A 22,984-nucleotide genomic window follows, 5' to 3' on the forward strand; every position below is an offset into this window, starting at 1 on the left:
TATACACATACACATACATATATACATACATATATATATATATATATATATATATACACACACACACACACTATATATTTACACACTTCATGTATAATTATACATTACATGCCTTTAGGCATTTTTTGAGAGTATGTGTGTGAATGAATTACGTCAAATGCTGTTGTGGGAGGATTCACAAACCTGATGGACAGCTTAAGTGTGCTCAGCATGTGGTGTTATTAGGCTTTCATTTAAGTACTGAAGAAAATGTGCCACATGCTTGTTTTGTTCTGTTGCTGTTGGTGGGCTTGGATTGGTAAGTTAAACACATTTTTATCAACATCAGCATGAATCTACTATGCAACTACAAAACATAAATAAATTAATTGGTTAAAATTAGCCGGAAACCCTGAATGCATTAGAAACAGATTCAGTGAGCGTATTAAGTACTTAATTATACTGTATTTTCAAACTTTTATTAATGGGTTATTTAACTTCACACGTTTATTTTGTTCTACAGCAATTAATTTCACCCACATTAAAGATCAGGATTCTGTCTCGTCTGTTATGTTTTTCCTAGTGTTTTTTTCCCCTATGGTTCTTGTACATTTGGTTTAGTCTGTGTTCCCCCCTTTGGTTTTGTGCTTTTTGGTTTAGTCTTGCCCTTATTTGTACTTCCCCTCGTTTGCTCGTTTGTTGCCACACCCCTGTTTCTGTGTATTTATAGTCTTGTCTGCTCACACCCGATTGTCGGTCGATGTTGTTACTTCGTGTTTTTCCCTGTTCCGTGGATTTATGTTTGTTTTTGCTGGACTTTTTCACCTTTCTTTAATAAAGTGTTTTGTTATATTCCCGTGTTCCTGGCATCTCTCTGGATCTTCGCTCCTGCACACAACCGTGACAGTTCGACCGACCGGAACTAAAGATGAGTCAGGCTGAGGCTACACTGTGGGGAATACGGCAAGGTGGTCGTGGGTTGGAGCGGTATGTGGAGGATTTTATCGAGTTATCCCACCAGGTAGGCTGGCCCGAAGCTTCTCTCTCCGCTGTGTTTGTTTTGGGGCTGGATGATGAGACGATACGCTGCGATCTTCCCGCTAGTAGTTTCTCCTTGATCGAGCTAATCAATCTTATTCTCTATTTAAACGGATCTGATTTTGAAGTAGAGGTTCTAAGTCCGATTCAGTCTCATCTTCCAGTCCCCTCCCAGACGCAGCGCAACGTGCCAGCCTGCCCTAAGCCGAGAACCTCCACATACCGTCCTAACGGCTCGAACCGCCAGACCAGTCCCACATCACCAGTCATCCTCCAGAGCTCCACTGTGGTCCTCAGCCCGATGCAGCCGGCTTCCTCTCCGCGCTCAAGCCCGCCGGCTTCCTCTCCGCGCTCAAGCCCGCCGGCTTCCTCTCCCGCTCAAGCCCGCCGGCTTCCTCTCCGCGCTCAAGCCCTCCGCGCTCAAGCCCGCCGGCTTCCTCTCCGCGCTCAAGCCCGCCAAGCTTCCTCTCCGCGCTCAAGCCCGCCGGCTTCCTCTCTGCCGCTCAAGCCCGCCGGCCTCGCCGCGCTCAAGCCCGCAAGATCCGCGCTCAAGCCCGCCGGCTTCCTCGCCAGCTCAACGCCACCAGGCCCACGCCAGAGTCTGCACGCAAGATGGCTGCCACGCCAGAGTCTGCACGCAAGATGGCTGCCACGCCAGAGTCTGCACGCAAGATGGCTGCCACGCCAGAGTCTGCACGCAAGATGGCTGCCACGCCAGAGTCTGCACGCAAGATGGCTGCCACGCCAGAGTCTGCACGCAAGATGGCTGCCACGCCAGAGTCTGCACGCAAGATGGCTGCCACGCCAGAGTCTGCACGTAAGATGGCTGCCATTTCAAAACCTGCTCAAGTCACGTCCACCAAGCCAAAGCATGTTCACGCCATGCCTGCCGCTCCAGGGCCTGCTCACGCCATGCCTGCCGCTCCAGGGCCTGCTCACGCCATGCCTGCCGCTCCAGGGCCTGCTCACGCCATGCCTGCCGCTCCAGGGCCTGCTCACGCCATGCCTGCCGCTCCAGGGCCTGCTCACGCCATGCCTGCCGCTCCAGGGCCTGCTCACGCCATGCCTGCCGCTCCAGGGCCTGCTCACGCCATGCCTGCCGCTCCAGGGCCTGCTCACGCCATGCCTGCCGCTCCAGGGCCTGCTCACGCCATGCCTGCCGCTCCAGGGCCTGCTCACGCCATGCCTGCCGCTCCAGGGCCTGCTCACGCCATGCCTGCCGCTCCAGGGCCTGCTCACGCCATGCCTGCCGCTCCAGGGCCTGCTCACGCCATGCCTGCCGCTCCAGGGCCTGCTCACGCCATGCCTGCCGCTCCAGGGCCTGCTCACGCCATGCCAGAGTCTGCACGCATGATGGCCGCCATCCCCAAAACCTGTTCACAAGATGGCTGCCATCCCAGAGCCAGTCCACAAGATGGCCGCCTTCCCCGAGCCTGTTCTCAAGATGGCCGCCTTCACAGAACCAGTTCACAAGATGGCCGCCTTCACAGAGCCAGTTCACAAGATGGCCGCCTTCACAGAACCAGTTCATAAGATGGCCCACGTGCTGGACTCACCCCTAATGGCTGTATGGGGAGCAAAAAAGGCGATCCGTCACGTCACGGCCACTGCTGCACAACCACGTCAGGCAACTGAGTCACGTCAGGCAACTGAGTCACGTCAGGCAACTGAGTCACGTCAGGCAACTGAGTCACGTCAGGCAACTGAGTCACGTCAGGCAACTGAGTCACGTCAGGCAACTGAGTCACGTCAGGCAACTGAGTCACGTCAGGCAACTGAGTCACGTCAGGCAACTGAGTCACGTCAGGCAACTGAGTCACGTCAAGACACAGCTGCTGTTCTCCATGAGTCAAGCCAAGGTACAGCTGTTGATCTCCATGAATCAAGCCAAGTCACAGCTGTGTTCCAAGAGCCAAGTCAAGATACAGCTGTTGTTCCCCAGGAGTCAAGTCACGCTGCTGCTGCCGCCGCCGCCGCGGAGTCAAGTCACGCTGCTGCTGCCGCCGCCGCCGCGGAGTCAAGTCGTGCCTCAGCTGATCTTCACAAATCCAGTCTAGTCACTACAAGTCTAGCTTCCAAGTCACACAACGTCAAGGCTGTCGTTTCTGAGTCGAGTAGGCTCACAACTGGTCTCCAGGAACCACGTCAAGTCACCAATGCTCTCCAAAGGTCTAGTCAAGTCACACCTGCTGTTCCAGCACAGTCAAGTCATTTCACAGCTGCTGTTCCTACAAAGTCAAGTTATGCCACAGCAGCTGTTCCCTCAAAGCTAAGTCAGATCACAGCTGCTTGTCCCACATCAAGTCAAGTTACAGCTATCCCTTCAGAGCCAAGTCAAGTCACAGCTGTTTCACTTGAGCCAGGTTACGCCTCATCTGACCACCCAGAGCCTAGTCACATCTCGTCTAACCACTCCGAGCCTAGGCATGCCTCGTCCGATGGCCCAGGGTTGAGTCACGTCCTGTCCAACGGCCCAGTGTCTAGTCACAGCCCATCCGACATCCCAAGGTCACGACCTAACATGACAGCCAGCGTATTGGACCCACCACAACCACCCGCTGCGGCTCTTCCTTTGATGGCAGTTGCTATCTGGTGTGTATGGGCTGCACACTGTGCCCCTGAGGCCATGTCTGTTCATACGTCAGTTTCTGAGGTCGCATCTGGTCACCACCCTGCTCCAGAGCGCTCGTCTGATCACAAGCCCGCTCTGGGACCACCCTCGGTCGGGGAAGCTGCGCCAATGCCTCCAGAGGTGTCAGCCACGGCTGTAGATCCTCCAATGGAGGCGGCGTCCCTCAACAACCTTTCTGCTTCTCCCCCTATTCTGTCTGCCTCCTCTATCTCTGCTTTCCCCAGGTCCCAGGCCAGGAGACGGTTTCCTGCTCCGCTCCAGCTCCCGCCTGGTCTCAGGCCTGCTCCAGAGTTCCTGTCTGGTCTCAAGTCAGCTCCAGGGCTCCTGTCAGTTGGTGAAGCTGTGCCAATGCCTCCTGAGGTGTCTGCTTCTGCTGTGGATCCTCCTTCGGAGGCAGCGCTCCCCCACAGACTCTCTGCTTCTCCCTTTCTTCTGTCCACCTTCTCTATCCCTGCTCTCCCCAGGTCCCAAGCCTTGACGCAGTTGCCCTGGAAGGCTCCTGAGCCGGAGCCCTGTCCAGCGCGCCCTCCAGAGTCGGCTCCTCCTCCAGCGCGCCCTCCAGAGTCGGCTCCTCCTCCAGAGCGCCCTCCTGCGTGCCCTCCAGAGTCGGCTCCTCCTCCTGCGCGCCCTCCTGCGCGCCCTCCAGAGTCGGCTCCTCCTCCAGCGCGCCCTCCAGCGCGCCTCCAGCGCGCCCTCCAGAGTCGGCTCCTCCTCCAGCGCGCCCTCCAGAGTCGGCTTCTCCTCCAGCGCGCCCTCCTGCGCGCCCTCCACAGTCGGCTCCTCCTCCAGCGCGCCCTCCTGAGTCAGCGCGCCCTCCTGCGCGCCCTCCTGAGTCGGCTCCTCCGTCAGCGCGCCCTCCTGCGCGCCCTCCTGAGTCGGCTCCTCCGCTCCAGCGCGCCCTCCTGCGCGCCTTCCTGAGTCGGCTCCTCCGTCCAGCGCGCCCTCCTGCGCGCCTTCCTGAGTCGGCTCCTCCGTCAGCGCGCCCTCCTGCGCGCCCTCCTGAGTCGGCTCTTCCGTCAGCACGCCCTCCTGAGTCGGCTCCTCCGTCAGCGCGCCCTCCTGCGCGCCCTCCTGAGTCGGCTCCTCCGTCAGCGCGCCCTCCTGCGCGCCCTCCTGAGTCGGCTCCTCCGTCTGCGCGCCCTCCTGCGCGCCCTCCTGAGTCGGCTCCCCCGTCAGCGCGCCCTCCTGCGCGCCCTCCTGAGCCAGCACCTTATCCAGCGCTCCCTAGGGCTGGTAGAACCCTAATTTCCCCCAAGGAGTTTTTGGGGGGGGTACTACTCCCTGGATTATCCATGGCCGCTTGGACTGTGTGCGCGGTCATGGCCCCTGATCCTCCTGATCCACCATGGCCGCTTGGACTGTGTGCGCGGCCATGGCCCCTGATCCCCCTGATTCGCCATGGCCGCCTGGTCAATACTCCTGGCCATGACTCCCTGATCTCCCAGACCCGCCCTGGAGGCATTAACCTGCTTCCCCGTATGTCTGCCTTGTGCGGCCTCCAGGGCGCCCACCCTCCCACTCCTAGGTGTTTAGTTACGGCGCGAGTCGCGCCTTAGGGGAGGGGGGGTAATGTCAGGATTCTGTCTCGTCTGTTATGTTTTTCCTAGTGTTTTTTTCCCCTATGGTTCTTGTACATTTGGTTTAGTCTGTGTTCCCCCCTTTGGTTTTGTGCTTTTTGGTTTAGTCTTGCCCTTATTTGTACTTCCCCTCGTTTGCTCGTTTGTTGCCACACCCCTGTTTCTGTGTATTTATAGTCTTGTCTGCTCACACCCGATTGTCGGTCGATGTTGTTACTTTGTGTTTTTCCCTGTTCCGTGGATTTATGTTTGTTTTTGCTGGACTTTTTCACCTTTCTTTAATAAAGTGTTTTGTTATATTCCCGTGTTCCTGGCATCTCTCTGGATCTTCGCTCCTGCACACAACCGTGACAACGTACTGTTGGTACAGAAATACTTGAAGACGAGATACTGTGGAGTTATGGAACTGAAAAAATTATTGTAGCTGAAATCAGTAAAGAGGCCAAAATCTTCTATAAATATGATGTTCTTGATGGGAGATTCAGAGACAGACTGAAGCTGGATAATCAAACTGGATCTTTGACCATCACAAACATCACAACTCAACATGCTGGACTCTATGAATTAGACATAAGTGCAACTAAAAGATCATCAAAAACATTCAATGTCTCTGTCTATGGTGAGTAGAGATCATTTTTAACTAATAATAAAATGAATAAATATTTCAATTTGTGAGAAGACACCGTTATCATACAGTATATAATTATCTTTACTCCCTTATTTTTTTTTTCCAGCTCATCTTTCTGTTCCTCTGATAACTAGTGCCTCTTCATACTGTTCTTCATCTTCATCATCATCATCACAGCAGAATTGTTCATTGTTGTGTTCAGTGGTGAATGTGAGTGATGTGAGTCTCTCCTGGTACAAAGGAAACAGTTTATTGTCCAGCATCAGTGTGTCTGATCTCAGCATCAGTCTCTTTCTACCTCTGGAGGTGGAATATCAGGATAAAAACACCTACAGCTGTGTGATCAACAATCCCATCAGCAACCAGACCAGACAACTGGACATCAACAAACTCTGTCAACCATGTCCAGGTATGGCAGCACTGACATTAGCAGCTATTTACTGACCTGATCTATTTGTTTCAGATCAGACTGACTTATTTCTTTATTATTTCAGCACTGAACGGACAGTCTACTTCACAATCAAACTCAGTATCTCTGATAGTGCTGATTTCTGCTGCTGCTGCTCTGTTTATTGTTGCTGTAGTTGGGATTTTCTGCATCTGCAAGAAATGTAGGTGAACATAGGAATGTAGGGGATATGTATACATATATACACACTCATTCACACACACACAACTTTTTCCACATTTTATGAACATATTCTTGTAAACCTCCACTAGTGTCTCGGTTAAAATTTCTATGAATGGTGCTGTTTCACTTGCTTTACTTCCAAAAAAATTAAAATTACTTTTATTAAATATTGTTGAAACAGTTCAGGCTCGTGATGAAGAAATCACCTACATTGAGCCAACATTCTACAAAAGAAACACACACAAATCGGTATGTTAATTTATTTTTATTTTATTTTGTGTGTCTCTGCAGAGAGTCAGATTGGGTACGTTTGCGAGTTCTTGTGTTTTAGCCTGTATAATAATCTTTCACATACGCTCGTAAAAATAAAGGTGCTTTAAAAGGTTCTTCACAGCGATGCCATAGAAGAACCATTTTCAGTCCCACAAAGAACAATTCAGTCAAATGTTCTTTAAAGAACCATCTCTTTCTTACCTTTTTATAATCTGAAGAACCTTCTTTCGCCACAAAGAACCTTTTGTGAAACCTTTTTCTTTATGGAACCATTTAGACAAAAAAAGGTACTTCTATGGCATCGTGAAGCACCTTTATTTTTAAGAGTGTATATCATCTCAATAAACCTTCAGGATGAATTGACATTTTGTTTATTTTGAAACTTTTATTTACTATTATGTCTTGTGTGTGTGTGTGTGTGTGTGTGTGTGTGTGTGTGTGTGTGTGTGTGTGATTATTATTATTATTTTTTTTTTGTACAGAAAGACAAAGAGGGGAGTGACGTGGTATATGCTCCTGTCTCCAGAAGATGATGGTGATCAAACGTCAGTCTTTTTTCTAAGGACAAAACCCAGCTGTGTGATCACATCCACTACAATCCTTCAACGATACTCTCAGGTTCCAAGGCTCCTCTGAGCTCTTTAAAACTTGTGGTGAATCTCAACAATCCCAGTACTCCTCCAGACATAGCACTGTTTTATTATTATTATTATTATTATTATTATTATTATTATTTTTTTTTTTTTTTTACACATAGATGGCATGATTTTATACTTGATTTTATATTATTATTTTTAGCAGGATATTTTTCAATTTTCATTTATGGTATTCATGAAGGCATTGGTTGTGATATTCATATTTGTCTTGTAATACAAGGAATAGTAACAAATTCTCAAATTTTTGTGGCCTGCTGGAGCATTTTCATTTTTGACTCTCAAAGATTAATTAAGACAATGTGTGTAAATCTTCAAGTGCAAAACATAGATGCAAAATCAAGTGTGCTATAATCTGTACGTAGATGTTATATGATCTGTTGGGTGAAAAAATCTTGTGCATGAGAATTGTTCTACTGCTCGTTGTTTGTGGGTGATTTTGTTTGTGAGTGTGTCTGAGGTGTGAAAACTGCGTCTGGTTGAAGGGCTTTTTTTTCCATTCCTGCTCATATGACACTCACAATCTGACATCTGCTCTAAACAGAACAGCTTTAGTTTCCATCTGCATATTTTAATGCAAATTTTGGGGCGGAATTCAGCATATAGAGTACAAATGAGTTTTGATCAACAGGTAAGTATGATGAACCACAATTAAAAAAAACAAACAAACAAACAAACAAACAAAAAAAAACATTGTTTCTTAACAGTTGGAAGTGTTCCAGCTCACTAAATCATTCTCAAACTAAATACCGACAACAATGGAAGCACATGAGAGAGAGCTGTCAGGAAACATATTTATTAGCACAGAACAATGGTAAAAGAAATAATTATTTTAAGTGTGTAGAATAAGAAATATAGTAAAAAGTAACACGGAAATTCAAAAACAATGAACTTGTGACAAAGCATTTAAGGTTTCATTTAGTGATGTGTGATTTTTGCCATTCCACCATATGTAGAGACATACAAAAAAACTGAAATGACATGCCTCACAGCACCACAGTGCTACATATGTAAACATATTAGGACAAAAATGAGCATATACACATATGACAGAAAGGTATCTAAACATAAAATGTAGACCTACATATGTGTTCAGTGCACATTAAGATAAAAGTATTACAGAGATGGATGGTTTGTAAAGCCCACTCATCCACCTATTACGCATAGGTGGATGAGTGGGCTTTACAAACCATCCCTCTCTGCCAAAACTGGGTAGTAACTGAATACATGTAATCTGAATTGCTTAATCAGATTCCAAAAATGAAGTATTTTTAATTAGATTAAATTACATTTTAAAATATTCACAATCAGACTACAGTCACTTTTTATGTATTACATAATTACACATTATTTACACACTAACAATAAATTATTCATCATTTACTGATTCTCCCTAATTCCTCTTTTTCAGCTTTTACATTTCCCTTTCTAAAATAACCTATTGCTTAGACCAGTCATTAGTCATTACTCCGGTTCAAATCAGTTAGGGCATGTCAAAACCCTTTTTTATTTTTTATTTTTATTTATTTTTTTTTTTGTAAAGGGCCTTTGAGGTTCTTTGCATGTTCACTTTGTAAACTTTGTTACTTCTGCCACCATGTAGGGTGATTTTGAAGGTTTTTTTTTAAGTATTTAACTGTATTCAAGCGGAGTGCATAGAGCAGAGCTAGACAAGATGAACATTTGAGGTTAAAAAAGTATATAAATTGTAATTTATTTTTTTAGAAAATAACCAATCGTTTTGCTAGATAAGACCCTTATTCTTAGGCTGGGATCGTGTAGAGCCCTTTGAAGCTGCACTAAAACTGTACTTTTAACCTTCAATTTGTTGAGCACCACTGAAGCCCATTATATGGAGAAAAATCCGGGAATGTTTTGAGTAAATTATTAGGATTTTTTTTTTTGGAAGTGGAGTAATCCTTTATTAACAACAAATGAATTTACTTACTTTACTTACATTTACTTACTCTCTGTATGTTTTATATTAATGTGGTACACAATTATCCTATTTACATCAATGTGATAAAGGAGTTGGTCAAAAGTAATCTAAAAGTAGTCTGATTACATTACCTAAAATGTGTAATGTAGTGGATTATGTTACTAACTTCAATTTATGTCATGTATTTATGTTATGTCATTTGGAATCAGTAACAGATTACAATTTGTTAATCTACCCAGCTCTGTGCGTAACCTACTTACTCACACAGTATGGACATAAGGGGCCTCATTTATAAAGTGCTATGCAGAAAACATCATAAATTTGATCTCACGATCATCTCTAAGCACACAAGAAGATGAAGGTATGCCTCTCTTTCAGATGTGAAATCTATGAATCGCAAAGCATTTTGAACTTGCGCACAACAGAATGGTTTTAGCTCTTTGCCTTGTAAACGGCCCCTAATTAATGTTATTAACACATAAAAGATTACCAGTCATTTTTCATTTTTTTTTATTTAAGGCCAGCAAGCTGCAAGAACATCTTACATTTCCAAAAACCTGCAGTACTCCAACAAGAAAAAGTGTATACGTCTGCTCAGACCCTGACGTGAAGCACTTTTCCATGTCAAAGTCAGTTTTTACAAATATGAGCATTGGTGTGGATTTAACCATATACACACTTTATAAATGAGGAACAAGATAAACAATCTGGTGAACAGTCCTTGGAAAACAGCAGTTGCGACACTTCCTCTTGGTGGGGCATTTCATTGTTGTTGCTGATGAGGCTTTTCCACAGTTGTGTCAACAGCAAACTTGATGGCATGGTTTTCAACTGAACTTCTCATTGCGGAGTCTTGTGGGGCCCTTGTGCTCAGTGTGGTAGTGCTGACATTGCAGCTGACATGGACTGGCTGAGGTCTTCCTGTTGAAAAGGCCAGGATCCAATTACAGAGGGAGGCATAAAGTCCCAGCAAGCTTAGCTTGAAAAACCTGGTGTGTTAATAACTCTAATAACTCTAATAACTTTAATTAACATTTATAAAATGACATTACAATAAAAAAAACTCCCAGTAAATGTTCGCAAAATCAAACGTAGCACATGCAACACTAGTACACTAGTCGCAATCAACTGCCAACTATCAACTGCATGTTTCCTTATCTACCTTATTCCTCAATGCAGAAAGTAAGCCTGTACAAAATTCCCTGCCTCATGCATGCACAAGTTGTACTTGTCCAGACTTGTCTGGTGCATGCTCAAAAAGTTTTCAGTTCGGCAGCATCCAGCATAAGCAGAGTGATACAGAGTGTTTTTTCCTTGTGTGGTATGCTGTAAGTAACTCCGTAAGTAAAAATATTTATTATTATTGTAGATGTGGTTCAGAGTGCGTCATATCATAGCGTAATTCATAGTAATAACTATTATAACGAGCACATATACAGTACATATCCACACAAACCAATAAACATTGAGATTGGACATGTTCACTCTGGAGTAGCTGCAGTTCTTTCTAACCAAAGAATTGGGCCAGCTGAGTTCCAACCACCCAACTGCACACAGAATATCCCACAAAGCCTATGGGTGAGACTTCCAGTTCATTAGCCGCTATAGGGAAATAATGACAAGAATATCAATGTGCAGTAAATGGTAAAACTGTTTGCACTACAAACCAGTGTGCTCATAATTAAGATATGCATTTAAAAAATATGGTAACACCATTTTGCAAAATTATGCTGCAAAACTAGCTGTTTTGTAAAGATAAAAATAGCTGGGTGAAACCGGAAGCCAGACTCATAAAATGTACAAATGACCATGCCTGCTCATACAGGAAAAATTTGATTTAGATCGGGACTTTGGTATGGGTTCACAAATTACTTGATTTAGTTCGTAGCACGGATCACAAATAATTTGAGATGGAAACTTCGGAGCAGGTTTACGATTTTTTTATTAACGGTACTTTGGTGCAGGTTTGCAAATCATTCGATTCAGATTGGGTCTTATATAGATTTATTTATTTATATTTACAAATCACAAATCTTTTTATTTAGATCGAAACTTCAAAGCGGCTTTGCGAATCATCTGATTTACGGGACTTCGGGGCCCTGTCCCAAATGGCACCTGAATGCTCACAGTCTTCTTCTGTTACTTCACTTTTGTGAAGTAATGCTGCTTTGACTATCAGGTAGAAATCTGGTGCAGAGCTTGACCTGGTGCAGGCACGACAGAAGTGTGTATTGAGGGCACACAACGGCCTCAAAAGGGCTTGGTGCGGGTTCGGTAATCATCTAATTCACATCGAGACTTCGTGCAGATCGCGAATCATTTGATTAAGACTGAAACTTTGGAGAGGGTTTGCGAATCAGTTGATTTAGACCGGGATTTCGGAGTGGGGTTCGCGAATCATTTGATTTATGAGACTTTGTTGCTGGTTTCATGAATCATTGATTTAGATTGGGACTTCGGGGCGTGTATTATTTGATTCAGGTATTGAACAACAGCCTATATTATATATTTACTGTTTTAAATGCCGTTTACTCATTTTTGAGAAGGACCCAAGTAGAGGGTGCATTTGCAGTTACTTTCCACACAGGCAATCAATACTAACAAAGCACATAATGCACTGCACGTATGCTCTACATTTTTGGTTGACAAATGTAAAAAGGTGTGTAAAGGTATAATTTCATTTTTAATGTTATTATCTTTTTTCAATTTCATTTAAATTTGTAGTTAAAATAACTAAAAATATTGTATTTTAAAGTTTTGAATTTGGAGTTTAGAAGCTTTTGAAGAGTGTATGCTATTGCACAGTAAAAATTACCCCAAAACACCACCTAGTGTACAACCTACCCTAATACTCTTATAACCTAAATGTGAATACCATAAGCACACTGTGTGGGGTAAAATTATGACAAGTCTAAGACACACTACATCACTCGGACATTTCTATGCATGATTTCAGCATATAGCCCACAGTTGCTATTTCATGGTCTACAACATGAAAGAAAGTCATTATAACATGTACATGAAAAATGTACAAACACTGGACACAAGTATGGGGCACCATTGTGCAGCAGGAAGCATTACAATAAAGAACGGAACCTCAAGGGTGATCTAATGTGAGCAAATATGCAGGGCCCCGTTTCTAGCCTGCTCAGTTTGAGTCATACTGTAGTTTCATCTGTTGGTGGACAAACAGCTCCTGCATTATCATGTCTATTATTAGATGAATGAGATCAGTGTGTCAGTAATTTGTGGGCGAAGCATTTCTTCTTTTTCTCATCAGTTCACATGAACCAAACATTCGGACTGCTGTTCCTTAAAAAATATATTTATTTATATATATTATAATAACTGACGTTCTGTGTTAAAGGAAATGATCACATGAGAATAAACTGCGACGGAGTTTCAGTCTTGTTGAAGAAAGACCACAAACACATACAGCATCAGTTCAGATGTGTTTCAGACTCTGTTATGTGATTTAAGTGAACCCATGAAGAAAATGTTTCTCAAATTAGTTTTGATTAGTTTGTGGCATCTGCTTGGTGAGTTTGAAATGTATTGTTATTACTTCAGTTACTTCTGTTCTGATACCATGTAAGAATTTACTGATTAAATTATGTAAGACATCAAGTAATTTTAAAGTTTTAATATGTGACAAACTGTTCTTCAGGTGTATTTGTTGATGCAGATGAAGTGAAATCAATGTTAGTGATGGAGGGAGATTCAGTCACTTTAGACTCTGACCTTATGATGGATCATTGTGTGATTCTGTGGAGGTTTGGAACTGAGAGCACTTTAATAGTTGAAATTGATTTAATGGGCGGCAGCATCACTGTAAATGATGATGTTGTTTATGGGAGATTCAGAGACAGACTGAAGCTGGATGATCAAACTGAATCTCTTCACAAACATCACAACTGAACACGCTGGACTCTATAAACTACAGACCAACAGTGTAAACAAGAGATTTAGTCTCACTGTCTGTGGTGAGTTAAATATTAGTTTCAGCGCATTTATTTAGTAAAGCTTTGAAATTGTCCAAAATTCAAGTCCATGATCATAATGAATATGAATGTTGTTCTTATGAATAAATGTAAAATTAGGATTGTCAGTATGTGACGACACACTCACTGACTGACTGATGCTGCAAAAAAAAAAAAAAACAAACAAACAAACAAAAAAAAAAACTGTATTCAGCACTTTTCTTATTTCATGTTTTCAGCTCATCTGCCTGTTCCTGTCATCAGCAGTAACTCTTCACAATGTTCATCATCATCATCATCACAGCAGAATTGTTCATTGGTGTGTTCAGTGTTGAATGTGAGTGATGTGACTCTCTCCTGGTACAAAGGAAACAGTTTATTGTCCAGCATCAGTGTGTCTGATCTCAGCATCAGTCTCTCTCTACCTCTGGAGGTGGAATATCAGGATAAAAACACCTACAGCTGTGTGATCAACAATCCCATCAGCAACCAGACTCAACATCTGGACATCAGTGAACTCTGTCACACATGTGCAGGTATGGCAGTGCTGAAATATGCGGTTAATATGATTATTATTATTATTATTATTATTATTTTTTCATACAATGAAAGTTCATAGTTATGTATCATAAAGCCCAAATAAGTCCCTCAAATTTTTGTATATCAGAACATTTGTATAATTACATTGAAATTATCAATTTAATTATAAATTCCTGACAGAGACTTAAGTGGTCTTGTAGAAAATCACTGTCCTCATTGCTGACTTTTTATTTTAGAAGTCCATGTCCAATGTTGTGGTTCTACCGAAGCTGTGATCCGATTGGTCCTCTCTGCTCTGGTGGGTGTGGCTACTGCGGCTGTTGTGGTTTATGACATCAGATCTACAAGTGGCTAAAAGGAGAGAACAGATCTGGCATTTTGATCTATTGATGCGACAATATATATTCAAGGATTTAAATTCAAGTTAAAGTATTATAAAATCAACAAGAGCTTCAATGTGTGGGTGCAAATGTATTAAATAACATGCATGTACACTATATGAGAAAAGAAATAAGGCATTCAAAAGAGAATGTGGTCTACAGGTATTGTTAGTGATGCAAAACAAAGAATTGCTTACCAAAGCTTTCCTCAATATGATGTATGTTAAGGCCATCTGGTGGCCAAAGTATTTTTTATAACTTCATTTTATTCTTTTATTTTTTTATTTTATGCCTTTATTTTTATTTATATTTCTGTCAAGCATGTGTTTTTAAATAATTCATGTTGCTGTGCACTATTTACATTTTGTTTTGCAGAAAAAATAAATAAAAATTAAAATTAAAAAGTTAAAGGGGTGCCAACTCATTTGGTCTGTGCCAGATGATTAATGAAAAATATTATTATATTATTCAACTTCAATTATAACACATTTACAGCATTTGCCAAGTTTATTGTAAAACCACAAAGACAATGTAAACAAAGGGCACCTACTAATACAATATTATTACAAGTTTATTATAAGAAAAAACAGTGCAGCAGTGACAACGGCTGGCTTCCAAGTCTAGTGCAGACTCAGTTTTTTTTTTTTTTTTTTTTTTTTTTTTAGGGATTTAAGACAACATTTTGGAAAATGTATCATCAAAATACAAAATCTGTGCTACACATTGCTACATTGTTATAACATTAATTACCATTTTCAGTAAAAAGAAAATCTCCAGAAGCAAAATGACTGGAAAACCACAGTTGAAGGCACATTTCAACATATTCCACAACAGAAGTTGAACAAGTAGTGTATTAATAAGAAGAATGATTTGCCCATTACACAGCTAAACTGTTAAAATTGCAGATTATGTCAGATCTTTTCCACCTTTAATTAAGTATAAAAATGTATGTAGTGAACAAAAAAAAAAAAAAAAAAAAAAAACAAAAAAAAAAAAAAAAAAAAAAAAAACTAATAAAATTACCTGGTTGCATAAGTGTGCACACCCTAACATATGAAGGATGTTTGTAAATTAACCAATTAAATTCAAACTCTTACTAAAAATTTTAAAATCCTCCAGTTATAATAGTAAGTGATGTTGATTAACCCTGAATTAAACAAACAAATAAGCTAACAACAACTTTTTTCTCAATATATTCTTGGTTGCATCTTACTAATAAAACAATAGCCTGCAAAGAACTTACAAAGGATGTGTTTGGGATCTTGTTGTGAAAATGTAAGTACTGTACCAATCAGGAAAAGGGTGCAAAAATATTTGCAAAACATTAGATGTGTCATGGAATACATGTGAAGGCTGTAATCAACAAGTGGAAAACAATATGGTAGAATTCCAAAAAATGTCATTGAAACAACATGAATAACAGGAAAAACAAGTATGCATCAAAGAGACTGTCATCAGATAAATGTAGCATTTAAGGAGCTGTAGTAATGTCTGGAAAGTACTGGTCAATTGCTTCATGTTCAATATCATATTCTGACATGACTTTACTTGGATTAATTTTTTTACATCTTAAAAGCCTGCAACTGTAACAGAGCTGTGTAAACTTCCAGTAACAGGTGATTTTAAAAGTTATTTATCGTTAGGTATTTTTGGGAAAGATGGATCAGTGGGAATAATGCTTCAGTAGGGACTGCCCATCTAATCCTGTTGGGTTGGCACACTCACGTGACCTGAAAAATAAATCACACACAATTAAATAACAAATTTTGCACAATAAAGATGATGTTTTCCTCTCACTGTTGTATTGGTAGGCAATACTTGCCATCTCTGGAGCTCTCGCGGCGATAGAAAATCACACCAACAGCTATAGCTGCAGTCACCATAAGAAGAACAATAACAGATAGTCCAGCTACAGTACCTGGAGACAGACCTGAATCTGGAACAAAAGAGAGGCCATCATTAATGTGAAGGAATAAATGAATGAATTAATTAATTAATGTATGCATGAGTCAGACTGATCTATAACAAACAGTAGGAGATATAATAAGATCTGAGAGAGTAAATGTGAACCAGAATAGGTTTAAAGTAAAACACTATTTCATTCAGTGACATCAAAATTACCATTGATTCAGTATCAAGTCATCAAGAAATCTAACAAAACATTTCTTTATATTCCACTGTATAAATGCCAAATGCCTGAATGATGAAATTACACTTACTGATGACAGTAACATCAAAGCTCTTTACACGGCTGATGCTGCGGCGGCGACGAAGGAGGCTGCTGCTGATCTTAAGTTCATAAACTCCAGAGTCTGTGATTCTGATGCTCCTGATGGTCAGAGATCCAGACTGATGATCCAGCTGCAGTCTGTCTCTGAATCTCTCATGACAATGAAAATCTGTGCAGGTCTTGTTGGGATCTCCAGTGATTTCAGCGATGAGAGCGTCATTAAAATACCACGTCATTACATGATTTGGTTGTTTTATTACACCAGGATCTAAAGTAACAGATTCTCCCTCCTTCACTGACTTTCTTTTCATCTTCTCTCGTTCAGCAGCAGAAACACCTGAAGTGCAAACCAAAATGCTAGAAACCATTTTAGGATGTGAAATACATAACAATAGCTACATATCACTGCAGTGTCCAACAGAAATGTCCACTGAGTAAAGCTATAACTTTGAAGGCCCTTTCACGCGGCTGCCATCTTCTCTTGTAGTGGAAGCGTTTTGTGCTGTTGAGGCGGTGTTCGCGATGCAGTGGTTTTGGGGTGGATGTTGCAATAGTTACAACTGTCAAGGTCACATTTGTATTTACTAAAAACTAAATAAAAATTCTGGGGTAACGGAATGCCCATTTGTGTCATCCTGTTTGATTAGTTATTGGTCTTAATGAAAAGTCCTCTGATATACTTTGTTGTTTTTGAAGCATAAAAAAACAATCTTCTCCTTCATTTTTAAGCTCTGTCAAAAATCATCTCATTCTCTTCTCCTTCAATCAAAACTGTCTGTTATATGTTTCTTCAGTTAAATGTTCTATGATTAGTTGTTAATAATCCCTTCACTGATTGGTTAAAGACAACGTGGCTGCCACTGCCGCTCACAAAAATATAAAATATTTTTATCTTTGGCAGCACCAGCCACGAACTGCCGTGCTTGTGGAAGGGCCGAATTTTGGGTGCACGAGCACCACTTGCACTCCGCCAGCGAAACCACCCGCAGTTTGCCGCTTTCCACGTCTCCCATTGAAAATGAACTAGACACTCACGACTGCCACATCCCGTGTGAAATGGCCTTAATGCTCCATGATGTTTTAAAATAACATACCATCTGCACTTCACCTAAACCTACCTGACAGTATGAACAAAAGTGAATGTCGCAATCATGCCATTTTAGCTTGTTTTCAATCTCTCATCTTTCAGCTTTTTCATCATGAGTCATGTTTTTCAAAGGATTCATACCCTAGGATTCTGCATCCTAAGTCCATTTCCATGCTGGCTGAGCTACAGAACAAGGCTTTAATCATATGGAGCTGTTATCATAACTGTGTATGAAATCGATTACAAGTACTTGCTGTTTTACCGCCTCTAGTGGACATTTCTGTAGTGGACATTTCTGTGGGAAACGGCAGTGATACATAGCTATTGGTAGGTATTTCACTTCTTGCAAAAAACTTTTCAAAAAAGGTACGTTTTCGTCATGAGATCAGGTTGCAAGTAGGTTTTTTATTGACCTTCAGTTTGTACAGCAACCTTTATTCCCAGATAGCACACGTCCCTGATAGCACACTTGCATCTTGGAGACATCTATTTGACATCTGCATTTGCATCTGCAAGATGTATTTTTTAGAGTGTGTGCTCATCTGCAGTACGTCAGTGGGACATTTCCTATCAGATGTCAAATAGACATCTATTACAGTAGATGTCTTTCAGATGTTTATGATTTAGATTGTATCTTACAGATGTCTGTTAGATGTTTGTACAAAGCAGATGCTTTCCAGATCAAGTGATCTTTAACAGACATCTTGCAGATACGTGTGCTATCTGAAGTATGTCTGTAAGATGTCTGTTAAAGACTGCTTGATCTGGAAAGCATTTGCCATGTACAAACATCTGACAGAAGTCTTAAAGACATATAATAGATGTCTATTTGACATCTGATAGGAAAAGTCCTATAGACGTATTGCAGTGAACTCTATCTTCCAAATGTAAATACGGACGTCAAATAGATCTCTGTGATGTACATTTGCTATCAGGGTTTGATTGTGCGCACAAGATGGGATTTTATTACAGTAATGCACTTTTTTGCTTGTTGCTATTCTACCACTAACTATAAATCTATTAACTTACCAACAGAAAGACAATTTTGATTTAATGTATACTGTTCTGGACTGCATTTCCCAAAAGCATCATAAGCCTAAGTACATCGCAGACCTATTGAAAACAATGGTGCTACGATCAACTTAGGATTACTTACTTTTGCTTAGCTTTTGGGAAACACAGCCCTGATATAGCTACAGCTAAAGATAATTCCCTAATTCCTACTGCTTTAAAAGCTTTTTAAACATGCATAAACCTTAATTCAAACATTTGTCAAATTACTGACCATGGACAGATACACTGAAGGTCTTTTCACTGATGCTGTTGCTGCTGAAGAGCTTCAGTTGATAAACTCCAGAGTCTGTGGATGTGATGTTTGTGATGGTCAGAGATCCAGTCTGATGATCCAGCTTCAGTCTGTCTCTGAATCTCTCAGTACCTTCATTACACTGAACATTTGTACAGGTCTTACTGGGATCCCCACTGATTTGAGCGATGCGAGTGTCATTACAGTACCATCTGATTCTGTTTTCTTGGTTTTTCTTAATACCAGTGAGTAGAGTGACTGAATCTCCCTCCATCACAAACACAGACACTCCATCTATCTCAATGGCAGACCCACCTGAAGAAGAAGAAGAAAAATTTTTGGGATGATGGGAAAAATATAAAATATGCCATTTTAAACTGCCATAAGACTCAAATAATATAAATAAAAAATTCATTTTTTAATATTCATTTTTACAGCTTGAATGCCCATTTCATAATATATAATACCATTCACACTTTTATTTTTTTGACGCTATAATATTATCCACATCGACAAAAACATACATTTTTATCTCAAGATATGGAGGAGACAATTTTATACCACGTCATTTGACCTGATCATTTACAGGACCATTTTCAATAGTTTTGCCAGGAGTATACTTTTTTTTTTTTTTTTTTTTTTTTACGATCTGAAAATGGTCTTGTTGTTCCCGCACCCGCAAAATTATCACAAACACATTTCACTTTAATTCATCCTGGAATTAAAACAAAAATAAGAAATAAGTGTGCCTAGTGTAAAGTGAGAGCTGACACAAACCAAGTCGTTCGTCGGCCGAAAAACAGTTTGTAGGCTAAATCTTTCACCGTACACAAACTCACAGAATTCGAGCTAAGTAAAAAAAAAAAAAACATAATATACTATAATAATATAATATACATAATATACTAATATACATGACATACATAATATAATAAACTTCCGTCAAATACAAAGCAATTAGATCTGGCACACAATAAAACTGCGTCAAAACTTCGTTCGGTTTATCGATCGGAAAACTGATTGTATAGGCTTACCATGATCCGGAAAAAACAAGCAGACTGACAGCAGTATAAACGGAAACTTCATTTTCACCAGTTTTTAGAAAAAATCCAGTGTAGACTCAAACAGACGTGCCTGACTCTTCCAAAATGACGCCAAGTTAAAGTTAAAGTGAAAGTAACACCGTGTCTACACGTAACAAATGACAATAGAGCCCATTATAATCAGTGATGATGCTGTCTGCACAGGAGGTAAACTGATGCTGTTTTATGAAGAACTGATCCTTAACATTAATCCTCTTCGTCCCAAGTGAGAACTGATACAAAGTAAAAATGATTTGCAACGGTCATATTTTCGCTTCCAGTGACAACATTTAGCTTTTGTGTGAACATTCGGTGTAAACATCCGGTGTTTTAACAAATAATGCTACCTATCAGGTTATGCTACCAACACTGTATTTTTCATACTGTAATAGGTTTAGGGTTGGGGAAGGTGTACACATTAACAAAGCCACACACAACATTAATATCATGCTGAAAGCAAAATCTGATAGGTAGCATTTTTCGCTGTGGAATTATGCTATCATCTGTTTGAATGGGAGATAGCAAAATCTGACAGGTTAGCACAAATCGTAAGAACCCCGGCAGTCATGGGAGCTTTCGAAAAACTTTGTTAAACTTATGAATCTTTTGTTTCGATTCAGTGGTTCAGAACTCGGATCAAACTGTATCGAATCTTGGTTTCGAAACATTTAGAAATTCCGAATTTTCGCCGCCAGATTGCATTGATCTGGTTAATGAAAGATTGTCCTTGATTTATTTTTTTTTTTTCTCCTTAAAAGAAAACAAATAAGTGTATTAATTAAAAAGTATGATCCCATTTGGGACAGTTTTTTCAGCTTTCTGCATGAAGTTATTTTATTGTGGCTCTTTTGTAATTGGAGGTTATATGTTTCATATAGACAAAAAGAAAAAGTCCAGACCTCTTCACTACATGCACAAGTTGTTTGTTCACCAAACAGATCAAACAACATTATTTCTGTAGAAATCAGACCACAACAGGTTTCAGTTTGACTCAGAAGCTAAAGTGCTAGTGTGGTAGTGTAATGATGTGAGAGGGAGGCCGGTTTTAGCCTTTGTTGTTGTTGTTGTTTTAATAATCAAATTATTATTAAGCAGCTATTTTATAACCAGTTACCACTGTTATCATTATATTCAGGGAGATCCAATGTTCTTCTGCTTACTTGTTTAACATACACAGGCAATTAGCTTTCAAAAACTATCATATATCATTTAATCAATGTTAAATTATAAGAAATTAAGAATGTATTAAAGTCTTATTAGAACATTAATGTAGACATGAAAATACCATACCATTAAATACCATCTAAATATACACAACATGTTCAAAAAGTGTGAGGATGATATATAGGAGGGTCAGACTCTGGGGGCGGATTCAGATTCACATATCAGATTAACAGAGTGCTTTTGTTGGATAGCGGTACTAGTTCAGACAAAGATGATGTTTTATATGTTTGTTTTGTTGTGTTTGTACTGGCGGTGTCTGACTGGTAAGTTATAAAAGCATTTTATGCCTTCATTTTTATCCATTTCAAAGCAACAAGTCACTGCTACTGTTTAAATTTGTCTATTTTTGTGAGACATCATCTCATTTAAATTCAGGTCTTTTTTTTTTTTTTTTCCAAAAAATAATTCCATTTGGGAGTTCCACAAATGTAGCGTTTCACAAAATGTTTAGAAATTTTCATTATTTTTCGTGATTTATTTTGCAAGTTTCTAAAATAAATGAAAATGTATGGATGCTCAGAAATCCTGAGTTGCTTTCAAATATCAGGTATTTTTTGTGGGTTTCAAATGGCTGCTGCACAGAGGATGGCCATAACTACAAAATTATTTTAAAAAAATACTTTAGTTAATCATAAAAAATGTCATGGAAAATCTTTGGTCCAAAAGTTAGGGAAGTGAGTGAGATTTGGTGAGCTTATTTTTTTTATCTAAATATCTCAGATATAAAAATGTCCTATTTATAAAATGAGTAAATAAAAGTCAGAGGCAAAAATTAAACTAGCATGTTCATGCTGTAACTTGTGTGACTGTACAAATATATTGTACTCTACATCTTATAAAACACCATATCTTATTTGTTTCTGCTGCTGTTCTTCAGTTCACAACTCAAGGTTACAAACTAGAGCTGATGTGGTGATTTATAAACAACAGAGACCTTAATCCATAAAAAAATATGTTTCTTTTTCTTCTAAAGGTGTGTTCAGCAAGTCATTATCAGTGATGGAGGGACATTCTGTCACTCTAAACACTGAAGTTACTGAAATACGTGAAGATTACATACTGTGGAAATTTGGAGCTGAAAACTCTCTGATAGCTCAAGTCAGTATAGAGGATGGAATCTTCTCCACATATGATGGTCCTGATGGGAGATTCAGAGACAGACTGAAACTGGATAAACAAACTGGATCTCTGACCATCATAAATACGGCAACTGAACATGCTGGAGTTTATCAACTAGAGGTAGCTGCAGCAAAAAAATCATTAAAAATATTCAGTGTTTCTGTCTATGGTGAGTAGAGATATTATGTCCTGTCCTTCACATATTCTTATTTTATTATTTACAATACATACTGAAAAGTTCACCCATTTTATAGTTTGAGATTACAGATACACTAAATATTGAAGATTGTTGATTAGAATTACCAGCTTTCTGTTTATTCTCCCATGTTTTCAGCTCGTCTACATGTTCCTGTCATCAGCAGTAACTCTTCACAATGTTCATCATCATCATCATCATCATATTGTTCATTGTTGTGTTCAGTGGTGAATGTGAGTGATGTGACTCTCTCCTGGTACAAAGGAAACAGTTTATTGTCCAGCATCAGTGTGTCTGATCTCAGCATCAGTCTCTCTCTACCTCTGGAGGTGGAATATCAGGATAAAAACACCTACAGCTGTGTGATCAACAATCCCATCAGCAACCAGACCACACATCTCAGCATAACTCACCTCTGTCAACGATGTCCAGGTACAGCAGTGCTGATATTAGTGGTTATTTACTAACCTGATCTCTGTGCTTTTTATAG

The 22,984-nt window shown here is 40.5% G+C and overlaps 1 protein-coding gene and 1 pseudogene across 1 annotated transcript; one reads left to right on the forward strand and one right to left on the reverse strand.

Moving 5' to 3' along the window:
• Positions 1 to 10,924: 10,924 nt before the first annotated feature.
• Positions 10,925 to 14,518, forward strand: LOC127161132 (SLAM family member 9-like; annotated as a pseudogene).
• Positions 14,519 to 15,814: 1,296 nt separating this feature from the next.
• On the reverse strand, positions 15,815 to 20,218 carry LOC127161134 (carcinoembryonic antigen-related cell adhesion molecule 1-like). The gene is made up of 5 exons (XM_051103783.1): positions 19,908 to 20,218; positions 18,853 to 19,188; positions 16,470 to 16,817; positions 16,073 to 16,186; positions 15,815 to 15,980 (listed from the first exon to the last, which is right to left on the reverse strand). Exons 1-5 carry the CDS (start codon positions 19,957 to 19,959, stop codon positions 15,949 to 15,951), a joined length of 882 nt encoding a protein of 293 aa, XP_050959740.1. The 5' UTR covers positions 19,960 to 20,218; the 3' UTR covers positions 15,815 to 15,948.
• Positions 20,219 to 22,984: the final 2,766 nt, after the last annotated feature.

Source organism: Labeo rohita, unplaced genomic scaffold, assembly GCF_022985175.1.
Source record: "Labeo rohita strain BAU-BD-2019 unplaced genomic scaffold, IGBB_LRoh.1.0 scaffold_556, whole genome shotgun sequence".
Classification (NCBI taxonomy): domain Eukaryota; kingdom Metazoa; phylum Chordata; class Actinopteri; order Cypriniformes; family Cyprinidae; genus Labeo; species Labeo rohita.

Bases quoted from the DNA above. Each gene is read 5' to 3' on its own strand.
- LOC127161134 (XM_051103783.1), bottom strand. From the start codon at position 19,959: ATGAAGTTTCCGTTTATACTGCTGTCAGTCTGCTTGTTTTTTCCGGAT. The intron at 16,818-18,852 runs GTCAGTAATTTG...TTTGCACTTCAG, and splicing joins CTTCAGTGTATCTGTCCATG to GTGTTTCTGCTGCTGAACGA. The intron at 16,187-16,469 runs GTAAGTGTAATT...CTTTTGTTCCAG, and splicing joins CTTTGATGTTACTGTCATCA to ATTCAGGTCTGTCTCCAGGT.